General features: G+C 39.1%; 1 protein-coding gene across 1 annotated transcript in view; it reads right to left on the bottom strand.

Moving 5' to 3' along the window:
• Positions 1-21,061, bottom strand: part of MELK (maternal embryonic leucine zipper kinase) — a 62,986-nt gene extending 41,925 nt beyond the window's left edge. Inside the window, exons 1-7 of the mRNA XM_059657351.1 lie at positions 20,909-21,061; positions 13,824-13,919; positions 12,474-12,559; positions 10,418-10,534; positions 6,493-6,636; positions 5,538-5,606; positions 3,681-3,773 (exon numbers count right to left, since the gene is read on the bottom strand). Of these exons, the coding sequence (XP_059513334.1) occupies positions 3,681-3,773; positions 5,538-5,606; positions 6,493-6,636; positions 10,418-10,534; positions 12,474-12,559; positions 13,824-13,881 (567 nt within the window). The 5' untranslated portion in view covers positions 13,882-13,919; positions 20,909-21,061. The remainder of the gene's footprint in view (positions 1-3,680; positions 3,774-5,537; positions 5,607-6,492; positions 6,637-10,417; positions 10,535-12,473; positions 12,560-13,823; positions 13,920-20,908) is intronic.
• Positions 21,062-21,688: the final 627 nt, after the last annotated feature.

Raw genomic sequence — 21,688 nt, 5'->3', positions numbered from 1 at the left:
TGGAGACCTAAGAGGCAGTATACCCAGTGGTTAGTGTGAGACCATACCAGATTACAACTCTTCACATCCATAAGTGACACACTCAAGGGGCAGACTCAGTGAGCACCAAAGCCCCACTGAAGCAAGACCTGCCCCATAAGGGTGTCTCCTGCACAGCAGCTCTCCCACTGTAGTCGCAGCTGGTCCCCACAGCCAATTGGCCTGGAGGTCAATTCCTCCCAGTGATACCAACAGCAATCAAGGCTCAACTACAACAAAACTATGCACACAGTCCACAAAGGGGTGCACCAAGAGTGTCCACCTCAGGTGACTGGGGAGGCTGAGCCACTGGGCCCTATAGGACACCTATTACACAAAGCCACTCTATCAACTTAAGGAGACTTAGCAGCTACCCAATACATAGAACAAACACAGGGAAGCAGCCAAAATGCAGAGACAAAGAAACATCTCACAAATGAAAGAAATGGAAGAAAGCAAACTACTGGATATAGTGTTCAAAACCACAGTTATAAGGTTACTCAAAAATCTTCTAGAAACCTCTGAGGAACTTAATGGGACTTTCAACGATCTTAGTGAGAATGCCAAAAAAAAAAATGGAAAAGGACCAGTCAGAAATTAAGCATACACTGACTGAAATAAAGAATATACAGGGATTCAACAGCAGACTAAAGAATCCCGAGAATCAAATCAACGATTTGAAATATGAGGAAGCAAAAAACACCCAACCAGAAGAGCAAAAAGAAAAAGAACCCAAAAATATGAAGATTGTGTAAGGAGCCTCTGGGACAACTTCAAGTGTATTAACATCCGAATTATGGGGGTGCCAGAAGAAGAGAGAGAGCAAGATATTGAAAACCTATTTAAAGAAATAATGACAGAAAACTTCCCCTACCTGGTGAAAGAAATAGACTTACAAGTCCAGGAAGCACACAGAACCCCAAACAAGAGGAATCCAAAGATGACCATATTCAAAATGATGAATAGCAAGAATCTACAACCAAGATTACTCTATCCTGCAAAGCTATCATTTAGAATTGAAGGTCAGATAAAGAGCTTCACAGACAAGAAAAAGCTAAAGGAGTTCATCACCAAACCAATATTATATGAAATGCTGAAGGGTATTCTTTAAGAAGAAGAAGAAAAAGATAAAGATAAAAAATATGAACAAAGTGACAACAAATACATATCTATCAACAAGTGAATCTAAAAATCAAATGAATAAAAAATCTGATGAACAGAATAAACTGGTGAATGTAAGGAGGATGGAAATGGAAGAGACTGATGGTTCTCGGAAGGAAAGGGGTGTGGGGGGCGAGGGGGGGGGGAGTGCAGGAAGAGGTTAGACCAGGGGTGGGCAAACTTTTTGACTCGAGGGCCACAATGGGTTCTTAAACTGGACCGGAGGGCTGGAACAAAAGCATGGATGGAGTGTTTGTGTGAACTAATATAAATTCAAAGTAAACATCATTACATAAAAGGGTACGGTCTTTTTTTTTTTTTTAGTTTTATTCATTTCAAACGGGCTGGATCCGGCCCGCGGGCCGTAGTTTGCCCACGGCTGGGTTAGACAAAGATCTTATATGCATGTATGTATTACCTATGGAAACAGACAATAGGGTGGCAGGGGCCTGGAGTGGGGTGGGAACCGGGTGGAGGGGAGCTATGAGGGGAAAAAAGAGGTACATCTATAAGAATGTTAAGATTAATATAAAGATTAATTTAAAAAAAATGGTTAAGATTTTATGTTATGTGTATTTTTTACCACAATTGGGGGGAGGAGATCTAGCATGATTCCATAATTATGATACATGCTCAGTAAAAGTTTTTTCCCTTTCCTACAATGCTCTGAGAAGGTGATAACACTTCTGTGGTATTTCTGCCAAAAATGCTTAACCTGAATTAATCATAAGGAAGCATCAGATAAATTCAAACTGAGGAATAGTCTACAAAATAACTGACTTCCTCAAAAATGTCCAGGTCACAGAAGATAAAGAGAGTCTAAGGAACTCTTCCAGATTAAAGAAGACCAAAGAAACAAGACAATTAAATACAATGCATGGGCCCGGCTGGTGTGGTTCAATGGTTGAGCATCAACCTATGAACCAGGATGTTACAGTTCAATTCCCGGTAGAAGCATATGCCTGGGTTGCAGATTCGATCCCCAGTGTGGGGTGTGCAGAAGGCAGCTGATCAATGATTCTCTCTCATCATTGATGTTTCTATCCCTCTCTTCCTCTCTCTGAAATCAATTTTTTTAAAAAACATTTAAAAATAAAAAAATAAATGCAATGCATGAGTCTGAACTGAATCCTGGACTGAAGGGAAAATATAGCTGTAAAGGACATTATTGGTGCAATTGACACCATTTGAATATGAATTGTGAACTAAATAAATTGTATCAATGTTAAATTTCCTGATTTGGACAACTAAAGTACAGTTATAAAAAGAGAAGACCCTTGCTTTTAGAAAACATATACATAGCATTTAATGATAAAGGGGTATGTCCAACTCACTCTCAATTGGTTCAAAACACAGTGTGTGTGTGTGTGTGTGTGTGTGTGTGTGTGTATATATATATATATATATATATATATATATATGAAGAGAAAGATAGATAAGGCAAATAGGAAAAGATGTAAATAATTGTAAATTTGACCAAATATATACAGAAGTTTCTCATTCCATACTTGCAACTATTCTTTAAGTTTGAGATTATATCCAAATAAAAAGTCACCAAAAACAAGCTCCCATCTTAGTGTTACAAATAAAGTAAACTGGCATATTCCAAAGTTTTAACACTAACTCCAAAAGATACTCCACATAAAAAGTGGATTCTGGCCGAAACCGGTTTGGCTCAGTGGATAGAGCGTCAGCCTGCGGACTGAAAGGTCCCAGGTTCGATTCCGGTCAAGGGCATGTACCTGGGTTGCGGGCACATCCCCAGTAGGAGATGTGCAGGAGGCAGCTGGTTGATGTTTCTCTCTCATCGATGTTTCTAACTGTCTATCCCTCTCCCTTCCTCTCTGTAAAAAATCAATAAAATATATTTTAAAAAAAAAAAGTGGATTCTGTAGGCAAGTAAAATTGAAACTAGCTGCTATCTGTGATTGCCCCCTCCCAAAGGATCGAACCATACAAGAACATATACAGATTTGTAGATGTCCTGAACTAAAGAAAACTGTTTATCCCAGCAAGCATTTCCTGAGTTTTTGATGACTAAACATTTCTTACAATATTAATATCAGCAAAGTTAGTATTCCAGAGAATGGAAGGGGCTAACTAGCTTGAGGCAGCTAGTGGTAAAGCAGGCAATGACCAGGCTTTCTAAGCTGGGCCTCCTACATTGCTGGCCTTGAATAGTTAGCTATGGACTAAGTATAGATTTCTCTGTGCTAACCAGCATCTCTGAAAACTGACCCTGCACCCTGGCCTTGTGCTCTCTACCTGGCTGGACTAACCAGTCTAAACTATGGAACTGTTTAACACAAAACCAACCACAAGAAGGACTCCAAAAACACCGTAGCTCCTTGCTTTATAAGTGTACTATGTATTATATTTATTGCAACTTGTTCATTTCATTTATTACCAAGGATTACCTCATCACTATATCCCCAAAGCACAGTGCCTGACTCACTATAGGTCACCAAAAGTATATATTGAATTAACCAATGAATAATTACCTCTGATCCCAAATACGATTTGCCTTGTATTAATTCAGGTGCTGCATAAGCAAGACTCCCACAGCATGTCTGTAGATGGTAGTCCTTGTTACCCTGCCGATAAGATAAAAATGAAACACTTATTAATTATAGCTCTCCAGAGAATTAAAACCTTGATAATCATTCTTTCAGCACAAGCAAAGAGAAGCTAGATGAAGAATTACCCCAAATAATAAAAAACTTCTGGGGCCAACCCAATATTCTCTGCCTATATGCATGCATGCTTGTGGTTTCACCTTCTCTGGATTTCCAATACCATCACAGACTGGCAGGAACAAAATCCTTTTCCCCTGAGTGCAGCCAAGTCAGTTCATACTTCCCTAGACATCCATTTGCATAATAATCAGCTTAGCATACTTCCAAGCATCCATGTCTTCCCACCCCTAAGTACTCAAGGAAAAAAGATTATTTCTTTACTGGATGCTATCTCCAATATCAAACCTTTCCTGTAAATACAGAAGAGCTTTCTTTTTCCTTAGAGGGAAGAGAGCAATATGTTACACAGAACATTGCTTTGGGCGTCTGGTTTCTAGTCTCAGTTGTAACACCAACCACGACCTGAGCTTCCAGATCCAGCAAAAAGGAATCTGCTCAGCCTCCTCGGCTCTCCCACAGAAATATCAAGGCACAGTGAAAATGACACTACTGCCCCACACTTGCCGTACAGTTCCACAACTGGCAAAGGATTTGTGAAATTGTGAGGCTGCATTCACAACTGTAACAACATGCCAGAAATGAGTTCTCAGCAGAAAGCTGAGGCAATCCTTTCTCTGCCCACCACTGCTTTTTCAGATGGTGTCTGTGTGTGTCAAATCTGTGGCAGCCACAAGCAAAGGCTAATGGAGTCTGTCACAAACATTCTCCACTGCCTCCTGTGGAGAACATGGCTTAAACCAGTTTATCTGCTCAAAGTATGTTTTATCTTTATATACCTGTCAATCAAAGAAAAGCCTTCTATCATTTGGTGTCAAGACACAAGGCTCCACTGACATTTCTGAAGTACCGAGGGAAGGAGAGAAAAATCAGAAAGAATCAGACATTCAGCCGGAGGGGCTAAATCTGATTCCCTGTACACCGAGCTAATTCTGATTGGGGCAGGAAATAACCGTGGGCTACAAAGGGCTCAGATAGGTCTGCAATTCCAGCATTCTTAATGAGTGCAGACAGCTCGTTGTAGAGACTGTGAGTGCCATCATTAGAGAACTCAGGAGGCAGCCTCCAACAGGCAGCCACACAGGAGCTCTGCTGCAGACAGCAGAAGTGGAAAGTTCAAAGTCACCTCAGAGAGAAGGCACGCTAGAAAATGCCAGTCTCAACTGTGGAGTGCAAGTTAAGAAAACACATAACAGTATAAATTTAAAAGCCCATATGGACTTTTTCCTTCTTTTATAAGGAAATGGGACCATCTCTCAAAATGTAACTAACTGTTAGTTATATAACCATTTTGGATAACAAAGAATAGATTTGCAATAAATTCCCCAAATTCCTGTAAACAAAGGCATCATCTAGTGGCAACATACTCAAACTGCAAACACATGATCAATTCAGCATTCATGCTGTGATGGCCTCGTAACACTGCAAATTCTCTCAGCATACTCATGGGGTCTTTAGCATGACCAACCCTGGACCTAGTGGTTCTCTATCTTGGTTATATGTCAGAGTCATTTAGAGAACTCATAAAGGGATGAAATTTAACATCCTTCTCAATGGATGCAACCAGGCTCAATAAATACTTAGTGGAAGTCAGTGCAAGATAACACACCTTAGTGTGCATTTACAAAAAAAAAAAAATAGATGAATTTTTATTTCTGCACTTACCTTGGGTTTCGCACAGAGCCCAAAGTCAATCAGCTTTATTTTATGATATTCATCAAACAACAAATTTTCCTGGAAAAACAAAGATCTTTTCATAACTATAATGACTTCCTTATAACACATCCTACCTCTAGCCATTTCTAAAAACAATTTAAGGTTTTTATATTTAAAAACTTGGGTATAATAGAGTGAAAATCATTTTAAAAAAGAATGAAATGACAAGAAGTATAGAAAGGGAGAGAGGAGAATGTTGATAACTATATCCCACTTCCCCTCAAGACACATTAGCATAAACCATTTTCTCCTTAGTGCTCTGAGGTTCAACTATAAGCAAACAATGTATGCTAAAGGCAAATTTAAACAAAAGAATGAGCTCCCATCTTAGGGTTGAGTATAAACAATAGGAAAAGGATAGTAACACTGCCATATTTTGTTGGGCCGTTTCTAGGTCCCTGACCCTAGTACCAAGCAACATTAATATCCATGTTCACCACCATTCACATTAGTCAGAGCCTGCAGTCTTAAGAGTATTCACATTTTTATTCTGTCCTTGAAAAGTAGTCTGCCCACACACTGAACTATTCCTGTCTGAGGCGTAATGGAATGAAAATTAAAGGAAGATGGGGTTAGGAAGAGAACTGGATGGAAAATATTAAATGACAATATACTCAAAGAAAGTACTTAAAACTCTTTTTTCCTAGAGATAAAATTCTGAAGTTTATATTCCATGGCTGATTACAAAGACATTTATAATGTCACACCCAATTGGCAGATAAATAGAATGTCAATCATAAGTCCATTGAAAAAACCCTACCAGAAGTCAAAGGAGGAGAGGGAGTGATATATTATAGCGGGGGTTGGGGGAAGCAAAGATAGATTCTAAACAGTTAGAACCTAGTCGTAACAAGTAAATAATGCTGAACTCTCAGGTGACCATCTAACTGTGACAGTCACTTACCGGTTTGAGGTCCCTGTGAGCATAGCCCTGGCTGTGCATGTAAGCAACTGCAGAAACGATCTGACGGAAGACGACACGGGTCTCCTCCTCCGACAGGCGATCCTGGGAAATTATGTAGTCAAACAGCTCTCCTCCAGGGCAATACTTAACAGCAACAGAATCACACAGATATTGTTACTACTTACAAAACTCACGTCAGAGGAATTGAAAATAAAAAACATACTTCAGCCCTAATCGGTTTGGCTCAGTGGATAGAGCACTGGCCTGTGGACTGAAGGGTCCCGGGTTTGATTGCGGTCAAGGGACCATGCCTGGGTTGCAGCTCGAACCCCAGTAGGCGGTGTGCAGGAGGCAGCCAATCAATGATTCCCTCTCATCATTGATGTTTCTATCTCTCTCCCTCTCCCTTCCTCTCTGAAATCAATTTAAAAAATATCTTTTTAAAAACATACTTCACTTAGAGACAGTAATTAAACTAATAGGCAAGGGAACTGAGTGAGGCATATTAAAAAATACACTCTCAGGATCAAACAAATCAACAATTATTCCAGAAAGAACAATAGATCTTGATCTCAAGCTTTTATTACCAGTAAGTAGAAATAGAACCAACTACCATTAATTTTTAAGTTCATTCGGGGCTTTATATTTTTATGGCAAAGTACTAAAACCCCTTCTCATCTTAAGGCACGTACATTTAGTGTAGTTACCTGAAACCAAAAAACCCAGCAGCAATTACTGCTTCTCCATCTCGAAGACCAGTGATTTTAAGTCTGTACGCGGAGCCCAGCTCCACAGAGGCTCCTTAGAGGTTGTGGAGAATGGACACCAGAGCACAAAGCTCTAGGCTTTCCATCCCTTCTTCTCCAGAGCAGCTCCATGTTTCTGTAAACCGGGGTTTCCATTTAAGGCTTCATTTTACATTAGCAATTAAAATTATACTATCATAGTAGATAGCCTCTGACCTCACAGTTCCATGTTTAGAAATTGTTCCTACAGATATACTCTCACAACAAAAACAACACATGTTCAAGATCATTCACTACAGTAGCACTGTTTGTAACAACAAAAGGCTGGCAACAATTCAAATATGTTCACACTATGTAAATTATGACACAGGTATAAAATGGAATTCTATGCAGCCATAAAAAAAAAATTCTTGCCCTGGCGAGTGTAGCTCAGTTAGTTGTCCCATGCACCAACAGGTCGCTGGTTCAAGTCCCAATCAGGGCATATGCCCAGGTTATGGGTTCAGTTGTGGGCTCAATACTCAGTAGGGGGCGTGCAGGAGGCAGCAATGGATATTCTCTCATTGATGTTTCTTTCTCTCTCCCTCCCTCTCTCAAAAACATAATTTAAAAAAAGCTCTTCATGAACTGAAATGAAACAATCTCCCGTATTAAGTGAAAAAGCAAGGTACAAGAGTATATATTGATATTGTGACTTGCAAAAAGCATTCTGCTGAACAAAAGAAGCTAAACACAAGAGTACAGCCCATATGATGCTATTTGTATAAAGTTCTAGAATAAATAGAACTAATATGTGGTGACAGAAATCAAATCAGTGGTTGTTGAGAAGAGCAGTGGGTGGATGAGGTTACGGGGATTAACATCAAACTTTTCCTATGTGATGAAAATGATTTATACCTTGACTGGGGTAGGAAGTACATGGGTGTGTACCTTTTTCAAACTGTACACCTAATATGTGCATTTTATCATATATAAATTATGCCACAATAATCAATCTTTTTCACTGCTATCCAATAAGATTTACATTAAAAAGCCTACTTTACATTTTCAAATAAAGAAATACAAAGTAAAGCAAAACAAAAACATCAAAAATCTCTATAAATGCACATAGACAGTTTCCAAACTAAAATGTTAAGTGAGGGGAAAAATACAAGGTACAGAATAGTATGTGACCATTTGTGTGGCAGAAACCAATAAGCTATACACACATACATATGTATAAAATATAAATAGGCATTTGTAAGTACATGGAAAATCTATAGGAAATACAAGAAATGTAAGTTATTTACTCAGGGGGAAAGAAACTGGATGACAGGGATACAGAAGAGAGAGAATTTTACTTTTTAATATATACTCTCTTATACCTTTTCAATTTTGCCCTAGGTTCATGGAAGGGTTTTTTGTTAGTGGTGGTTTTGTGTGTGTGTGTGTGTGTGTGTGTGTGTGTGTAAGTATTTAATTTGGACAAGGGAATCAGCATTTTAAAAAGACTTTAAAATCACCACTATTGACCATGTGGGTGGATCTACGGTGTAATAAAAAGAAAATGGTTCTAGGTCCAAAACTTCCAGCATTATGAATTTTAAAATGTGCTTTTAAAACAGAGCTAATCTGTGAAAATGATGTGCAGTTACACATTATTTGGCTGAGACTAAGGAAAATGAAACAAGAGATGAATGATGCAAGTTCTAAAGACTTTAAGTAAGCTTCAAGCCAAAAAGGGCAGGGGAAAACTTAAACGAGTTTGGTTTGCATAATACATATGCTGAAGGCTAGTGGATTGAATTGAGTTCTCCAAAAAAGATATGTTGGAAGTCCTAACACCCGGTACCAGTAAACGTGACCTTATCTGTAAATAAGTTCTTTGTAGATGTGATCAAATCAAATAACATCATATTGGATTAGGGTGGACCATTTGAAGACAGAGGCAGAGAATGGAGTGATGCATCTGTAAGCCAAGGAATGCCCAGGATTACCAGCAACAATGAGAAATTAGGAAAGAGGCAAAGAACAGATTCTCCAGAATGAACCTTGCCCACACTTTGATTTCAGATTTCTAGCCTCCAGAACTGTGAGACAATAAATTTCTGTTGTTTTAAACCACCAAGTTGGTGGTAATTTGTTACCATACACACCATATAAACTAAAATGAATCCTTCCCCCTAGGGCAGTGGTCGGCAAACTGCGGCTCACGAGCCACATACGGCTCTTTGGCCTCTTGAGTGTGGCTCCTCCTAAGCCTTAGGAGTACCCTAATTAAGTTAATAACAATGTACCTACCTATATAGTTTAAGTTTAAAAAATTTAGCTCTCAAAAGAAATTTCAATCGATGTACTGATGATATTTGGCTCTATTGACTAATGAGTTTGCCAACCACTGCCTAGGGACGAATTCTAACATATTCTGTCTATTAAACCGCACCTCCCCATTAGGAGTGTATTAGAAAGGGTACATTTACAATGAATCTCCAATTTATAATAAATGTCTATTTGATATAAATTGTTATAGACAGAACTCAAACAGGTAAAGCCTTAACATTTATTCTAATATTTCAAGTGAAACGTACTTTTAACAATTGATAAAGTGAATGGAAATGGTATGAATGTTTGTTCCCACCCAAAATTCATATGTTGAAATCCTAAACCCACAAAGATGTATTAGGAGGTGGCCTTTGAGAAGTGATTAGCACATTAGGGTGAAGCCCTTATGAATGAAATCAGTGCTCTTAGAAGAGGCTCTAGAGTGGGGGTGGGGGGGGGGATCGGAGAGGGTAAAGGAGGAATAAACAGTGATGGAAGGAGACTTGACTTTGGGTGGTGAACACACAATGCAAAATACAAATGATGTATTATAGAACTGTACACCTGAAACCTATATGATTTTATTAACCTGTGTCACTCCAATAAATTCAATTAAAAAAAAAAAAAAGAGGCTCCAGGGAGATCCCTTGGCCCTTCTACCATGTAAGGACATAGTGAGAAGGTGCCCGCTCAGAACCTGGAAGAGAGCCTTCACCCAACCATACTGGTGCCTTGACCTTGGAATTCCTAGCCGCCAGATGGTGAGAAATAAATGTCTGTTGTTCATAAGCTTCCCAGTCTGTGATACTTGTTATAGCAGCTCAAACAGATTAAAACAGTGAACAAACACAGTTAGGTCTCTGTAACGTACTACAAACCTCAAGAACCATGAATATTTTGTTGGTTGTCTCCAACACATGGTAGAGTTGACATATATGCTGATGTCTCAGGTTCTTCAAGGCATCAATCTCTGTTTTGACCCGGGGCAAATCACTCTGTGGCAAAACATTGTATTAAATGTGCAATAAACCAATTTGGGAAGTGTTTCAAGAATCAATATAAAAAGATTAATACTAAGTAGCAAAAGCAATCAACAGTCTCAAAACAAAGTGTTCCACAATACAGAAAAATATAACAAAACTTATTTGTATGTGCAAAAAATAGGCCTTGAGGGTTTTATGAAAGGCAAACTTAATGTGGATTGATAGCCAAAGTCCTGAAAATTTTTAAATCTCAATTCCCTTAGAAGGTTTGCATTCCAAACAAAGAAAATGACAGAAACTCTACTTAGTGTGCATGCCTGAGCTACTACTTTTATTCTTAGTAATGTTCCTTAAGAATGAAGGTGATAGGTATGAAGATATTCACTGTCTCAGTTTCCCAATTTTTCTAGGGGCTTGAAATGTTTCAAAATAAAAAGCTGGTTGGGAAGGAGGATAAGCCAAGCTGAAAGTCCATATTAAAGACAAAAATATAGATATCCATGAAGTAACATGTAAAACTTTATTATAAAAAGGGACTCAATCTAATGATCTGTGGCTTAAGACCCACTTATCTAGGACCATGCAACCAGATGTCAGGTCTTGACAAAGAATCAATTGTAACTTTGACTATTTTAATATGATAATCTTTTTTTTTTCTCTTTTGGGGAGAGTGGGAGTCGGATAACTAAAACCCTGGAAGTAATCAAAATATTATTAAAGTGCTAGGAAGTAATTAAAATAAGCATAACAACAGAAAATATAAAAACAAAATTAGAAAAAATAAATTAATGAATTAATGTTATCACACTGATGCTTTAGAATAAATTTTGAGTATCAGTTTGGTAATACACTTTGTAATAACAATACACATTTTGTTTGCTATTTAAGTATTTGTAGTGTTCATGTGAATAAGTCATACTAAAGTTGCAACTGAAGTTTACATTGCTTAAGGAAATTAATTTAATCAGACTTATAATCACTGATTTCATTCATGAGGGCTCAAGAAAATATGTTTTTAATGCCTTTATTTGCTTAGTGAATATATTATTGAGCTCAATAAACAAAAATATTGAAGAAGAGCCTGAATTATCAGTTGAAACTAAACCATATGAAGGACGATACATTGAATTAGAAATAAAAGACCATTCAGGGTGAGTACAAATACTGGATCGGGCAGTGATGGCAAACCTTTTGAGCTCGGCATGTCAGCATTTTGAAAAACCCTAACTTAACTCTGGTGCCGTGTCACATATAGAAATTTTGTGATATTTGCAACCATAGTAAAACAAAGACTTATATTTTTGATATTTATTTTATATATTTAAATGCCATTTAACAAAGAAAAATCAACCAAAATAATGAGTTCGCGTGTCACCTCTGACACACGTGTCATAGGTTTGCCAACACTGGGATAGGGTATAATGGACCCATAAAGATCATCAAAAGAGACAGATTTTCTCTCAGTATAAGAACAAAAAACTTTATGTACATTATAACCACGATCACAAATTGAATGAGCTGCATTAGGAGGTATTGAGCATCTCAATCCTGGAAAAAAAGGCTGATCAAGAAAAGGAGGATTTCATTAGAGAACTACTAAGGTTATTTTGGATAAAATTCTAGGACGTAAGATCTACCTATATATCATAAAATAGGTAACACTGAGTTAGAGTATTTGAATACCAAGAACCATCTTCAAGACCATGAAACAACTGCAGAGAAACGGATCCTTCAGGTTTCATACATATGCCATTGCCTTGCATTACAATTAAGGACAAAGTAACCCCTCCCCTCAGATTGCTTTTCAAAACCTGCCAGTTACACAGAACTAGCAATTTACAACACTAGAGAAATATTATTCTAATAATATTATTCTAGAACATTAGGACAAATTTGGGTTTCAATTCACAAAACTGATGTATAAATATTTTTAAAATAATTTTAAACTTACCCCCAGTGCATTTTTATCCATGATTTTTATAGCTACCATTTCTCCAGTAAGGATATGGCAGGCAAGTTTGACCTTTGCAAAGCCACCTAAGTGTAGGAAAATTATGAAGAGATAAGCAAGACTAATCCAAATATCAATAGCAGAGCAAACTGAGGACTCAGACACAAACACTATTCCATATGCTTTCAAAAGGCTCTATCAATCCCTACTTTCCTATAAGTTTATGGCTCTTTCTTCCTGTTGCTTCCAAGGTGTTAGCCATGACCCTACCCTCTCCTCAATCCAATGAATAGCCGAAGATTTTTTTTTTTACCATGATAGTATATTTTTAATTTTTTAATGAACAAACAGAATTCATCCTTTAGAAATATGCTTTATAATTAACACTGCAATAAAATTTGCTTTATAATTAATATTGCTAGAACACAATGTAAAGTTGCTGAGACAAAAGTCAAGTAATATGAAACTTCCATTCAGTTTTAAAACTGGGAATATGAACAATTATGTTTTAAAACTGTATCAAAAGTGGGAAAATTTCTACACTTAAGTATCTAAAAGAAAGTGCCAACTTCACATTTCTAAGAAGAAGCTTCTAATAGTCCCTCCATGACCTTCCCCATCTCAGTAAACAGCAACTCCATTTCCCAGGTGCTTGGGCCAAAAACCAAAGGGTGGGCCATCCTTAGTCCTTCTCTTTTGTCCCCTACCCCATATCTAACCCATCAACAAATCCCATTGCCTATATCTTCAAACTATATCAATGGTAGTTACCTTGAGGTTAAAAGAAAGGGTCTGACTGGAAATGCTCTCTATGTCTTAACCTGATCAGGAAACATAGGCATATACATGTATGTAAAAGTCCATCAAGATTGGTGCACTTTGCATTTTTGACTGTTTAATATCTCAATAAATCAAAATACACACACACACACACATGTGTATGTCTGTATACAGAATTCCATCCCTTACATGACCTTCATTCACTACTATCAGCCTCTACCAAGTCACCATCATCTCTAGCACTGCTCACCTGAATTACTGCAATAACCTCCTAACATCTCTCTGCTTCTGCCCTGGCCCTTTTCTACCCAATCTCTTTACAACCAAGCAGAGAGGGTGACCCTTAGAAACAAAGATCAGATCACTCTCCAAATGACTTTCTTCTAAATAAAATGACTTGCAAGGCCTCTCCTACTATTTTCCTCTCCTTTGCTCCACTTTTTCTAACTAAAGTAGGTTGAAGAATTTTAAAACGACATAATTTAGTCTAGAAAGCTCATGACTGCCCAAACACACTAGGCTCTCAAATAGTTGATCTATCATTTCTCCCCAAGAAAAAATAACAATTACCTGTCCCAATAGTTTCATATATTTCATAGTATTTGAGAAGCTCATCATAATCTTTCATAGTCCTGCTGGAAGTTTACTCAAAATTACAAAAAGAACCTGCAAAATAGAAATAGTGCAAGATCAAAAAAGGAACTAGTATGAGATTATGTCCTCCACTCTTGTACTGCAAATATAAGTAAGTCTTGGGCACATAGATGATACTGGAAAAACTGATTAGCCACATGAAAAAAAACACTGGATTCCTATCTCCCACCATACATAAAAATCAATTTCAGGTCAAGTAAAGACTTAAATATGAAAAGTAAACCTTTAAAACTTTTAATAGAATACTGTCATGATTTCCAGACAGAAGGTGATCTTTTAAAGTGCTAATTATAAAAATTCCATTAAACAATGTTAAAATTAAAAACTTCTGCACATCCAAAGGCATCATTTCAAAAAATCATAAATGTGAGAAAATATTTGCAACATTTATAACAATGGATTTTTATACAGAATACATAGACTCCAAACCTACAATACAGAAAAAGACAACCAAAGAAAAAATAAGCAAATGAAATACAAAAGCATTTCATAAAGAAACACAAATAACCAACAAAAAGATGGGAAAAAATGCTCAACTTCATTAGTCATCAGGGAAATGCAAATTAAGATTCAATAATATACAATTTTAAGATTCATACACTGAGTGGCCAGATTTAATGACCGGCCAGGTTATTATGACCACCCCATCAGTTCAATGAAGTGAATTAGTTATGCAAATAATAATAATAATAATAATAAAACCTTGAGAGTATTTGCTTAGGAAGTTTTCAATATTCACTATTTTTGGAAGTGTCAATGAAGTACTGATGGAGTGGTCATAATAATCTGGCCGGTCATAATAATCTGGACACTCAGTGTATAATACATATCTTATTAGTTTGCTTTAGGAAGTTTTCAATATTCAGTATTTTTGGAAGTGTCAATGAAGTACTGATGGAGTGGTCATAATAATCTGGCCAGTCATAATAATCTGGACACTCAGTGTATAATACATATCTTATTAGTTTGCTTCACATATTTACATATACTCTGAAGTCATATCATATACTCTTAAGTATATATCAAACAATATATAAAAATTTGTTGTAAAAGTCTTAGGTAATTATTTTATTCTGTCTTCCTGAGTTTTAAAATTAAGTAGAATTACAAAACACCATAGGATCAAGTAGGCCTCACCCTGATACTAGCTTTGTCTTACTTGCAGAGGATATGCTCTTAGTTGAGTTTAACTACAGATTAGCAGTGTATTTTGCAAAACTAGTCAGACTATTAATCTGAATTTTCTTTTATTCATTCATTTATTCACACATGTGTTTACTGAGCACCTATGATGTGCCAGACCCACACTTGGCACTAAAGCTATAAGGGAGAAGAAACAAAATGTGGTTCCTGTCCTCATGGATCTTGCATTCTAGAAGAAAAGACAAAAGGCAAATCAACAGACAATAAAATTAAATTATTATAATTTTTAATAAATGCTGGGAAAGAAATAAGCAACAGTGGTTAGAATGAGTCACTGAGAAGGTAATATTTAAGCCGAGATCCAATTCAAAGGATGAGAAGTGAGAAAAAGAACATCAGCCCGGCTGGTAATCAGACTGGATATGCCTACCAAAACTTGAACAATATTTCCAACAGGACCTGGACATGACCGCGTAAACAATGTTTCTATACAAAACTGTGAAAATGACAGTGATCCTTTATTTGACTTACTACTGCTTTCTCACCAATGACATCCTCAGCCCCACTGTATTCTAAAATACCCAAATGCTGAAATGCCCCAGTTCTTTGATAGCTTTCCTAATCCCTTCTTAAAATCACGCAGCATAAGCCCAAATCCTATAAGCCCCTTTCAACTCACTCTCACTGAGACACCCCAAGGTCCTAGGGAGAATGGTGTCTCCTGCAGCAGCAAACTTAAAACACCTAATGTTTTTTACTACAGATGTGTTCTTAGTGGTCTTTGGTTGGTAAACCTTAACAGTTGTTGGCACAAAAAGAATAAGAGGAAGAGTATTCCAGAAAGAAGAAATTTAGCTGCAAAGATCCCAGAGGAAAAAAAAAGTTGACATGTACTGAACTAAAACTACCTTTAGAGGTAACAGCAAATGGAAATGTAGACTTAGAGCTGGGTTAGCCAGATGGGAAAAACAACAAAAAACACTGGATTGTCTCCATTTCACACATGCACAAAATCAATTAGTGTAAAGACTTAAAAAAGATAAATCTTTACAATGTAGACAGCTAAGGCCTTACCCATACCAGCTAGGAGTGGTAAGAGGAATAGGCAGAGAAAGAACAGTTAGAAAGCTAAGAATAAGAACACGGTTTCATGGAAGCCAAGAAGGAAGAAAAAAGTAAAACTATGAAAAGAAAGTTTCTGGGAAGTATATTTCCAAATAAATTTTCTAAAAGTGCCCATACATAGGTCAAGTTCTAGGACTTGTGTAGGTGCTACAAAGTGGGGCTCTCTTTATAAGAAGACAGGGGGTGAAAGGTGAACCTGCACAGAAATGATTTCTCAAAGGACTCTTGTTCCTAGAGGCTAATGCAGAAGGACAAAACAAGATTTCAACCTGGGAAAGAGATGCCCCCACACCCCTTAGGTAGACAAACAGGAATCAGAGGGGCCCAGGGAAATGGAGGTCACTGAGTCAGGCACAAAGACTCTTCCATATAGCCCAGCACAGCACACTAGGGCTCTAGAGTTCACAAAGGGGTTTGAGGCAAAGACCCAGCTAGTGATTGAGATCCTCCTCCGCCTGGCCTGTCTCCTGTGTACAAATCTCCCTCAGGGACCTAGCGGTGGATTAGCTCTGGCAGCACAGGGTTCAGGATGCCAGGACCCCATTCTCGCTAACAATCTGAAAGGCTGGGCACAGCCAACTGGGACTTGGGAAGCAAAGTTCCACCTGGAAAGAGCAGAGCTCATACATCTTGATCACTGCCTCTTGGTAGCTGAAACCTGGTGCTAGTGCTCATTTCTAGAGCCAGAGAGTCTCCCTTCACCAAAGGCAGAGTTCCCGCAAGCCCGCTGAGGGCTCTGGGGTGGCTGGGTGGCCAGCATGACCATGCTCACTACCTTCAAGTTCTCTGTTCTTTATCCTGTCTTACCTAGAGCTGAGTGATCAGCATGTTACTAACCTACAAAGTCCTGACTTTGGAAGACCTAGAGCAGGGGTCCTCAAACTTTTTAAACGGGGGGCCAGTTCACTGTCCCTCAGACCGTTGGAGCGCCGGACTATAGTTTAAAAAAAAACTATGAACAAATTCCTATGCACACTGCACATATCTTATTTTGAAGTAAAAAAACAAAACGGGAACAAATACAATATTTGTATTTGCATGTGGCCCGCGGGCCGTAGTTTGAGGACCCCTGGCCTAGAGTATGAGTTCAACCTCAGCAGTACAGTGGGTTTATAAAGGGAAAAAAAAAAAAGATGGAGTAATTGGCAAGGTCCTTACTACAGTGAGGATGGGTTATCTCCTTAAGTTGAGGTGGAGAAAAAAATGAAATGAAATTATCAAAAGCAAAGTTCTGCCTGGAAACATCTCAGAGGACAAATCGATTCTCACTGGGCACCTAAGGGACAGGATTAGAAATGTCCTTAACAGCAGTACTAATTCAGAAATCCTGGAAAGGGCATTTGTCAGCGCTGCAAATGTGGGAATAAAATAGAACCACACACCGCCCCCCCCAAAAAAAGAAATAAGACTAAGAAATTTCAAAACAGTCAATAACAGCAGTAAAGGTACTGAGGTCAACACAATGCTAAGAAATGTTTAGGATCCTGATGACAGCGAAGAGAAAGAGTAGGGGATTGGAAATGGAGGAATGTCAGGCTATAAATCAAGAACCACAAAAGATATTTTTAAAATATCCTTTTGGCGGGGGGGCGGGGGGGGGATAGGAGGGGGTAAAGGGGATAAATAGTGATGGAAGGAGACTTGACTCTGAGTGGTAAACACATACAATATACAGATGATGTATTATAGAATTGTACACTTGAAACCTATATAATTTTATTAACCAATGTCACCCCAATAAGTTCAATAAAATTTAAAGAAATAAAATAAAATATCCTTTTAAAATGCCTAAAGCACTCTGATTCCATGAATCATTTTACTCAGAGATAAAAGGTAAATTATTATCAGCAGTGAAAAGTCTTCAAAAATTTAGTCAGTGAATAGAGCACTAGAGCAGAAGCTGTGGAAAGAAAAAATATCAAAACTCAAGAAAAACAATCAGCTTTAAAAAACAACTGGTTTTAGTCTCAACATCAAAGCTGAAATACCAAGAAAGATAAAGATCAGGGGCAAAAGACATTATGATCCAATAAACAATATTAGCCATTTCCTAGGAAGGGGTGGCATTGGACCAACTTAGTAAGCAGGCTGACCTTTTAATCTAGCTTAACCTGCATGAATGGGGCAGGAAAACAGCAGAAGCACAGTCAGGTCCTCAAGCTGATGGAAAGTTGGTGACATAATATGAAACATTTCTGCTTCCACTGGAATGGCAAATGTTACTCCAGGCAAGGAGATACCACAGAGGACAAAATCGATTCTCACTGGGCACCTAAGGGACACGATTAGAAATATCCTTAACAGCAGTACTAATTCAGAAATCCTGGAAAGGGCATTTGTCAGTTCTGCAAATGTGGGAACCACCCCCCAACCCCCCCGCGCCCCCCCCCAAAAAAAAAAAACAGAAATCATAAGACTAAGAAATTTCAAAACAATCAGTAACAGCAGTAAAGGTATTGAGGTCAACACAATGCTAAGAAATATTTGGAATACTGATGACAGAGAAGAGAAAGAACAGGAGATTGGAAATGGAGGAATGTCAGGCTATAAATCTGTTTGGAAAGTTGTCTGCTGTAAAAGTGGACTATCAGGTTCACTGGAGAGCCAATCCCCAACGAATGCAGTATTGCGGTATTCAGAACACAAGGGCTAAAGAGGAAACACAAAGGGAATGAAGGCCTTAGGAAATACAAGAATCCTACTTGCCACTACTGCCCGTCTAAATTCCATACAAGGACTGGGCTGTTTCAACTTGCCACACAGAGAGAGAAAGCAATTGGTAAGGTGTAGGAATTCACTTCTCCTGACAAGGGATATAACAGTTTCATAATTAACTTCTTGACAGATTTCTCCCAAATGACTTTTGAACTTCCAGATCATGGGCTCTAACCAACTAGCAAACATCAACTTTCACCAATCTAAGATTGAACCACGCACCTTCTTTTTTACTTTCTTCCATTTTCTTTATATACCCTTCCCTTCCCTCAAATTAAACTTTCTTTGCATACTACTGATGTGGGCCTGCATTATATCTATCAAATCCAGGGAACATCATTTTTGCTACTGAATAAGAAAATGTATTTACACTGCAAACAGCTATAATAATAGATTTTACCTGGTTTTTAAATGTAGGTGTGGAGCTGGAATCCTCTAGTGTTTGGAAATACTGAACACAGAAAAGACTTGTGATTGGAGTAATACAACTTTATAGCTGCTAAAGGAGATATATAACCAGTCAAAACAAAAGGCCCCTCAAATGTAGATAATGAAGAAGGAAACTAGACCCCAATCAAACACCTAAATGTCATTCTGAGTGTGGCTAAATAGAATTGAGAGGGGAGGGTGGGTGGGAAGAGATCAACCAATGAACTTGTATGCATATGCATAACCCATGGACACAGATAAAGGGGTGGTGAGAGCCAGGGGAGGGGGAGGGAGCAGGCTGGAAGAGGTTAATGGGGGAAAAAGGAGGACCTATGTAAAACTTTCAACAATAAAGATTTTAAAAATAAATAAATAAAAGTTTAAAAAAAGAATTGGAGGCATATATAATTGAGGTCTTGGATTTCTCTGAGGAAACAAGAAATTGCCTAGAATGATAATAGGAGGAGGTCTATCATTAAATTTTAAAGGACAGCAACAAACTGGGGACATTTTCTTTTTAACATGGCATTATTTAGGGCCTAAAGACTATGCTATTCATCGCTAAGTAATACATTTACCTTACCTAGTGAGCTTGGTCAGACACTGATTCTGAGGATATTTCAAACGAGAAGTAGAATACAGAATAGCTTATTATGTGCCTCGTAATACATTCCATTAACATTCTGTCCTGCTCCCTTGCAGAGGCTCCAGGGAGCACCAGCAAAGAGACATTCATGCCTAAAGGTGTTAAGGGACTGATTTGCTCATCTCCTTGATCCACAGTAGACACAATGGAAATGTCCACTGGTGACATAGGCCTATGAAGGTGCAATAAGGGCATTTCTGGTTTCTTCCACACGACATGGTAAACAGAAACCAAATTATGAATTAAAAAAATCACTGGCCTCTGAGCAAAACTCCAGGCACCTCTGATACACCCCCTCCTTCCACCTTCCCCCATCCCACAACCAAAGAGAAATAACAAAGGTGAAGCTGAAGAACAACTACTCATCCTAGGTGCCGAGGCCTGATCCCTCTTGGGATGGCCCCCTTGGGGAGTGTCCCCTTTCCCCCCGGGTTTCCCGGTGCGAGCTGCTCCTTTTACCGACACAGCACTGGGTGCATATTCCCCTTTTGGCGTGAGCCTCCGGAAAGCCACTACTTTGGGAAAGTAAAAGGAGAGGAAGGAGTTGGGCTGTGGGGAAGGGGTGATAACACAGTTCACTTTCCTTTTTTACTGAACTGCCCCAGTAAACTGAGTTGCGCGAATAGAAATAACTGGAAACCCTTCCTCGAGTTACTTTCGCAGAGACAAGGTCATGGGAACGCGGCACGGGAATTCACATCTGTTGCAGCCGCCTGGGTGGCAAACGCTCTGCCTGCCCCGACTATATTGCAGGTAAGTACGATCGTTATCCCCACTCACAGAGGAGAAAAGCGGGGGGTCGGGAAAGCTAGAGATCTCATCCAGGGAACGGGACCCTAAGGTGGGGGCGCCGGTAAAATTCCCAGCTGGGAGCAAACGGGGCTCTCGCCGCCGTCCCCCCCCCCCCCCGCGCCCAGCCGGGACAGCAGCGGGAGACACTGACCTGAGGGGCGGAGGGCCGGGCAGGGCGCGGCCGGGCACAGGGACAGAGGCGCCCGCTTAGGGTCCGGGCGAAGCTGAGAGACCAAGAGTTCCTCCGAGCCTTTCAGATCCTGCGGTTCACGCCGCTTCCGCCCGCCAAGGGAATCAAACCTCCCGGGCCGGAAGGGGCGGGGCGCGGCGGGGGCGCGCGTGCGTCCTCGGACCGGAAGCGGGAAGTGCTGGTCCGGGAGTAGGCGTGGCAAGTGGCCCCTGGGGCAGCTGAGGTGAGTCGGTCTGCAGTCTCGGGTGAGCCTTCCCCGCGCGTGGAGGGCCGTGTTGAGAGTCTCTGAGTGGCGTGGACGTACCAAGTTCCCACGGAACTCAGCTCTCTTACGCTGTGTCCTGAAGTTGATCTGCAAAGCAGTCGCTACTAGTCACGGTTCTCATCCGAGTCCTCCCCTCCAGATCTTACTAAAAGGTGTTGCCACGAGGAATAAATCCCCCCCTCCCCCCAGAGACCAAATTGCCCCATTGGACAACTCAGGGTACCGTAAATACCAACCCGGCATCATGATTGAAGTCTTTCTAATACATTTTACTGTTTGGTCATTATGTGTATAAATGGTCATCGCTGTATAAATTACAATTGTAGTGATAACTTGGTCCAGGAGGAAAAAAAATTATAGCCACCGGAAAGAAAAAATATTAAGTATAAATATATGTGTGTGTGTTTTGTTTTGTTTCTATATATTTTATTGATTTTTTACAGAGAGGAAGGGAGAGGGATAGAGAGCCAGAAACA

Source organism: Myotis daubentonii, chromosome 11 (assembly GCF_963259705.1).
Source record: "Myotis daubentonii chromosome 11, mMyoDau2.1, whole genome shotgun sequence".
Lineage (NCBI taxonomy): Eukaryota > Metazoa > Chordata > Mammalia > Chiroptera > Vespertilionidae > Myotis > Myotis daubentonii.
This window is presented reverse-complemented; position numbering and strand designations above follow the sequence as displayed.